The 6,378-nt window shown below is 51.2% G+C and overlaps 1 protein-coding gene across 1 annotated transcript; it reads left to right on the plus strand.

The window, feature by feature from the left end:
• The first annotated feature begins 270 nt into the window (after nucleotides 1–270).
• LOC147978223 (uncharacterized) lies at nucleotides 271–6,007 on the plus strand. The gene is given in 3 exon segments (XM_087514679.1): nucleotides 271–755; nucleotides 4,664–5,204; nucleotides 5,207–6,007. Coding segments are annotated over 3 exon segments (1,827 nt in total).
• Nucleotides 6,008–6,378: the final 371 nt, after the last annotated feature.

Consider the following 6,378-nt stretch of genomic DNA (forward strand, 5'->3'; position numbering starts at 1 on the left):
TACAGCCGCGACCTCCACTCCAACACCACCGTGGATCTTCTGCCACCCTCCCCAAAACCATAAGTCGAACCCTAGGCGGCTTCTCTACTCCGCTTCCGCTTCCATGGTATTCTCTCTACACTCCTCTCTCTCTCTCTCTCTCTCTCTCTCTCTCTCTCTCTTTTGGTCCCTAGGAACCCATTTGCCTCCTCCAGGTCCAGGAGTAGTAACCCCTTCGTCGGTCCCTTGGCTGTGAACACCCATGGCGTTCTGATCTTCGACCGCATCCCAATGAAGCTCTCCCACTCCGAGGCTAATTTCTACATGTGTAAGACGTATTTCGGTCTTCTCTTCCGCATTTATGATCTCCATGACCCCGTCGACGAGATAGTCGATCCCTTGGCCATGCCTCATGATTCCGAGTGGATGGCCATCAATGCCACCATCATCCGGTGGTTCTTCCTCACTGTCTCCAAGGAGATTTTTCACACCATCGTTCATGACGGCGACACTAAGTCTACTGTTTGGACCAAAATCACATGCCTCTTCACCGACAACAGGCTGCAGCATTTCATTTTTGTTCAGCAGCAGTTTTTTGCTTTACACCAGAACGAGTACTCCATCGAGGAGTTCTGCATGCGTCTCAAAACTCCATCTGATGAGTTGGGAGACTTGGATTTTAAGGTCTCCTACGAGCTCCTCCTCTCCATGCTGACGGTCGGTCTTGATGAGGACCTCAGCAACGCCGGCTCCAACCTCATTCTACTGACCATGTTGTGCCTACCTTCGCCTCGAGGCGGGACGACTAAACAAGTTGTGCTCTCACACGGTCCACATCGCCTTCGCGGCCGGCCTATCCCACGACGCCCCTTCTCGTTCACCCGCAGTGCCACAACCGTGGCCTCCGAAGCCCCAGATGCCCTGCACACTAGCCGCGTGGCCACAACCGCTAGCGTCGACGCGGTTGTGGCAGCACCGGCGGGAACAACATCAATGTTGGCCAGTCGTGCGCCGCCCAGCAGTCCCAGCCGACTCCTACGTGGATGGGGGTGGTGCATGCCTACACCATGCCAGTGCCGCGTGGCCCCTCTCCTGGGTGTCCGCGGGCTCAGTCTGGCCACGTACTAGGCATTCATCGCGACACTCTGGTCCGGTTTGCCACCTGCCAACCCTGTCGTTGTGCCTTTCTATGGCGTGCCTCCACCATGGGACCCCATGCTCCTGACCCCCTACAGTCCGCCCCCACACCTGCCTCGTTTGGTGGCGGTGGCGACTGGTACATGGATACTGGTGCATCCACTCATATGGCCTCCAAACCCGGTAATCTCCCTGTTTCCTTTCCTACCGCTACTACCTCTCACATCAATGTTGGTAGCGGTCCGCCCTTCCCATTACTCATACCGCCTCCACTAATTTTCCGTCTAACTTCGCGTCATTGTTTCTTAATAATGTCGTTGTTTCTCCATACTTAATTCAGAATTTATTGTTAGTTCTTTCTATTTCTCTGTATAATCCTGTAATTGTGGAATTTGACAAATTCAGTTGCTCTGTTAAGGATGCCCGTACCCGGATGGTCCCCCACCGATGTGACAGCACCAGAGATCTGTACCCTGTACGGCCATCATCATCATCATCTTCCGCTGAACCTTTGGCTCTATCCACCGACATTGACCTCTGGCATGCGCGCCTCGGCCACCCAAGCTCTACCTATTTTCATCAAATAATGAAGGATTTTCCTTTTCCTGTAATAAAATGGATGCTCATACTTGTGACACATGTCGTGTTGGCAGGCATGTTGGCATTACGTTTAGTTCTTTTTTCCACAATTACATCCTTTCCGTTTAAATTAGTTCACAGTGATGTATCGACCTCACGTATTGCGACTAACTCCGGGTTTATTTACTATCTTCTGATATTGGATGATTACTCGCATTTTGTGTGAACATTCTCGCTATGCATGAAAACCGGCGTTCCTGCCACCCTCACTTCCTTTTACTCCTATTTCTCCACACAATTTGGTAAGCCTATGGATGCTCTTCAAACTAACAACGAGAAAGAGTTCTGTAACGTCACCATTCACACCCTTCTCGCCAACCATGGCATAATATTCTGGCTTACATGTCCATACACCTCGCAACAGAATCATGACGTTGTACATTACTTCCAAATGAAAATGAGGTTGTGAAGCATGCGGGTTCAAGGATGGCGGCGGCGGGGAATTCCCTCTCTCCCGGGTTGTATCCCGTCGATGGCGGCTCACGAAGGCCTCGGGCGGATCAGCGTAGCGACTACAGCAGGGCTGCAGCACCCTCCGGCGAGTGGCGGCTTGGTGTTGGCCATGCTATGAGGCCTAATGCATGATGTGGAGGTGCGTGCTCAAGGCATGGTCGCTCTGTCCAGGTGTGGCTCCTTCTTAGGGAGGCAAGGTCCCGATTTGATCCCTGCAAGGAGTAGCGGAGCGGCGGCCACCCTCTGGATCGGCTGGCGCTGGACAAGCGGGGTGAGTGGGTCAGGCCGAGTGGTCGTGGGCGTCGTTGGGTTCATGTCGGTTCCCTCTGGGTCCGGCACGGGGTGGTGGTGTTCGTCGCTGGCCACTTCGGATCATTGGATTCGATGGCTGGATGATCTACGATGGTGGTTCTTCTCGATCCTCCTTCCTGGTCGGTTGAGCACCATGGCACTTTCATCTCTGCAGGTTTCGGTTCATGGCTCGCTGCTGGATCAGGAGCAAATAGAGGTTTGGTGATGTAGGATCGGGACTGGAGGAAACTTTGGTCGGCTGGTTCGGCCCGACATCGGTGACATCCCTCGACGCCGTTACCCTCCCTGGAGGCAAAGTCGAGGTCCCTCCTATCCACCTCTGAATCCCTCCCGCACAAAAGTCCAAAATTCCGTCTGTATTGGGTGGCGGCGGCGTCCTGCGTATCGTACCGTCCATGGAGGCGCCGTCTTGGGAGGCTCAGGTGTTCGAGGAAGAGTTGTTGTGGGTGGTGGGATCTGCGTAGCTCCAGCAACGGCGACGATGTGGAGTTTGGCAGGAGGAGTGGCGTTGTATCTACCACGTCGAAGACGACGAGTATTGGCGGCATGGTGCGGTTGGATCTTGACAACGGATGTGTCTGGATGGACGAGCGCTGGGCGGTGGCGCTGTTTGCCGCCATGGTGGCGTCGACGGCAGGCCTGACAAACTCGATGCATCAGTACCTTCTTATAAGATGGATTGGTGAAAGACTGCAGCGAAGACCTATATATGGGAGTGCGTCGGACCGGTCTGTGCCCTAGACTCGGTATATGGCTTGGTTGGGGCCTCCGGATTTAGATGTTAGGCTTACGTGAGAGGTCTGGGTATTCGGCTCAGTACTTCTACACCCCTTCATGGAGAGGAGTAGCGAGAGATGTTACGAAGATGGCGGATTCAGACATATTGATGCAAAACTTTGTAAGGTCTTTGTGGATAATTAATAAGATGGCTGCATGTATCTCCCAGATGCAAAGGCCATGAGTCATACTCCTTTTCTAAAGAAAATGAAAATGAGACTATTAGGGTGGCTCACTACCCCCTATGTTATTTAACATTGTGAATATTGTGACAGACATGTTGACAGTTATAATTGTGTAGGAAGGTTTCAAGTCAGATTACAGGATTTGTGCCACACCTTGTGTATGGTGGCCTTTCCATATGGCAATCTGCAAATGACACATTTCTTATTATATAGAACATGACGTCGAAAAGGCTAAAAATCAAAAAAATTGCTTTTGGCATATGAACAACTTTCAGATCTGAAGACTGAATTTGATGGTAGTGAATTTGTTTGTTTTGGAGAACCTAACGAGGCGGCTGGACAATGTGGTGGCATTTTTTGGTGTGTACAAGGCCAATTCCCTTGGGTATTTAGGAAATCCGATTCATTATCAGGCCCTCTCTAATGCACACTAGAAATATGTTCGAACATGTAGAGAAACGACTCAGTTGTTGGGTGGGGGGGGGGGGGGGGGGGGCTGGATAGGTTGATTCCCACAGGTTTTTGATTTGTATTGCTTCACAAATCCACGGTACAAGTTACAGGGATGGTTACATGCAGATAAAAAGTACAGGCTCGCATGCACACGGACCTGGACATGCACCGGCAGGTTATGTCCAACAGGGTACGAGGTGCACTAGACAAGCAATCCACGAGAAGAGGTGGCTGTTCATCAGCGCCCTATTGTCCTAGATAAGCGCCCAGCGGCGCCGCCGCTCTAGCAGGTTACCATGGGCCAGCTCGATCATTGGCATTAGTGCACAGCATGCAGTTACTGATGCTTCCCAAGCTTACGTTACACAATTTTGGTATCCATGTCGTCCATTACGCGTGAAACTTCAACTATATATGGTATAGCTAGCTCTCCTCATGATTATATATTGGGCGTCTATGGCTCTCACAAAACAAATGGTGAAAAACAAGTTTTATATCCTGAGTCAGATACGAGTGACACTTATGACACGCTCTTTTTTTTGCAACGGTGCGCCTACCCTCTTTGCAGGTAATCTTAGGGCATGTGACTAGGACGGACCACATGAAGTGGTCACCTCATGATGGTAGATCCTGGTAGGAGGACAGGGAACTTATGGTAGTTGGTAATTGGAGTTTGTACCGAATATCAACCTAAAATTCAACGGCAAAGAAATTCATTGATAAGTTAGATACAGTGGATACAGTAGAGATGGGCAGTATTACAACCGTTACGGGCAGTGGGGAGACGATGGATATGATGCTTATTGTGAGGGGCTGCACCGTGGATCTTCATCCGGTGGCGGCCGTGGATATAACTGGTACAACGGTGACGGTCCAGGATTTCAAGGCCCGCCCAGTAATTTTGTTGAAGGCGTCGCCAGACCCATTGATCGCTTCCAGGGTGGATATCGACGTGGTGGGAGAGGGAGACGCCCACCTCCACCTCGACATCTTCCACCGCCATCACCGCCTGTTGCGGACATAGCCTCGGGGGAGGAGCTCGAGCATTCAACAGATGTGGTGGGAGACTCATCCATGTTGCCCGCGACCGCGGTTGACGCTGTTAGGGCTCTGGCAGCAGTGACAGTTCCGGCGGCTTCTGGAGCTGCTAAACCTAGGGATGACACATTTGACAAAGGGCCAGAGAAAGCAGAGGGAGAAAAACTCTCGAAGTGGGCAATTAAGAAGAAAAAGTTGCCTTGCTATAGATGTGGTGAACCCCGTCACTTTTGTGGCAGAGTGTACTAATGAGCTAGCTTTGTGATTATTGCTTCCGATCTCAACATGTCACCGGTGATTGCCCACTCCTATCGGGTCCTAAACCTAGCATTAACATATTTGGTGTCTGTTGCAAGGAGTTGATGTTCTTTGAGACACCGGAGGTGGACCCTCTACCGCAGATGGTTGAGAGTTCCTTCCCAGCAGTAGTCCGGGTTACTAATGGTCAGTTAACTGAGGCTCAGATCGTGAGACAACTGCGTGACCTGGTGCCAGGTAATTATCAGTGGCATTTGGAAAAGTTAGAGGGACAGGCTTATAAGGTGGATTTTTCTACTAAAGAAGATCAGATGCATTTTCTCAAGTGGGGTTTGTGCAGAGTCCCAAGCACCAACGTTATTGTTGCTTTTGATGAGTGGAAGCAAGAGGAACCAGAGGGTACACCTTTGGAGAAGGTGCGGGTACGGTTCTTTGTTGCACCACCAAAACTGATTAAGCACTTTCTGATTGCTTGGAGCTTGGACGCTATGATTGGTAAGACAAAAAAAGTTGACATGCCTTTCACTCGTGCACAAGGGGTTGCGAGGTTGCTGGTCAGTGCTGTGAGTGTTGAGTTCATACCAGATGTGGTTAGATGGACACATGCTGGAGTCACTTATCTTTTAGAGCTTGAGATCGAGGATACAACGATTTCCCAAGATGGGGATACACGCTTCATTTTGGTTCGTTTGGACCGAGGTCGGCTCCTAGTCGGTTATGGAGCACCAAAGTCGAGGCAGACGACCCGGCGGAACTTGAGTTTCCACCGGTGGTGAGTTTGGCCTGCGAGGTGACGACGGCACTCGAGCGACACGTTGACTGCAGCCCAGACATGATTGACTCCACACCCGGTGGGCAGGTCGACACTATCGGGTTGGCCGCGAGTGGGGGCGTGGGCAGGAGTGTTGCGGAACGTAGTAATTTCAAAAAATTTCCTACGCACACGCAAGATCATGGTGATCCATAGCAACGAGAGGGGAGAGTGTGATCTACGTACCCTTGTAGATCAACAACGGAAGCGTTTGGTTGATGTAGTCGTACGTCTCCACGGCCCGGCCGATCAAGCACCGAAACTACGGCACCTCCGAGTTTTAGCACACGTTCAGCTCGACGACGATCCCCGGACTCCGATCCAGCAAAGTGTTGG

This window comes from Triticum urartu, chromosome 3A (genome assembly GCF_056163025.1).
Source record: "Triticum urartu cultivar PI428250 chromosome 3A, HENAU_Tu73, whole genome shotgun sequence".
Lineage (NCBI taxonomy): Eukaryota > Viridiplantae > Streptophyta > Magnoliopsida > Poales > Poaceae > Triticum > Triticum urartu.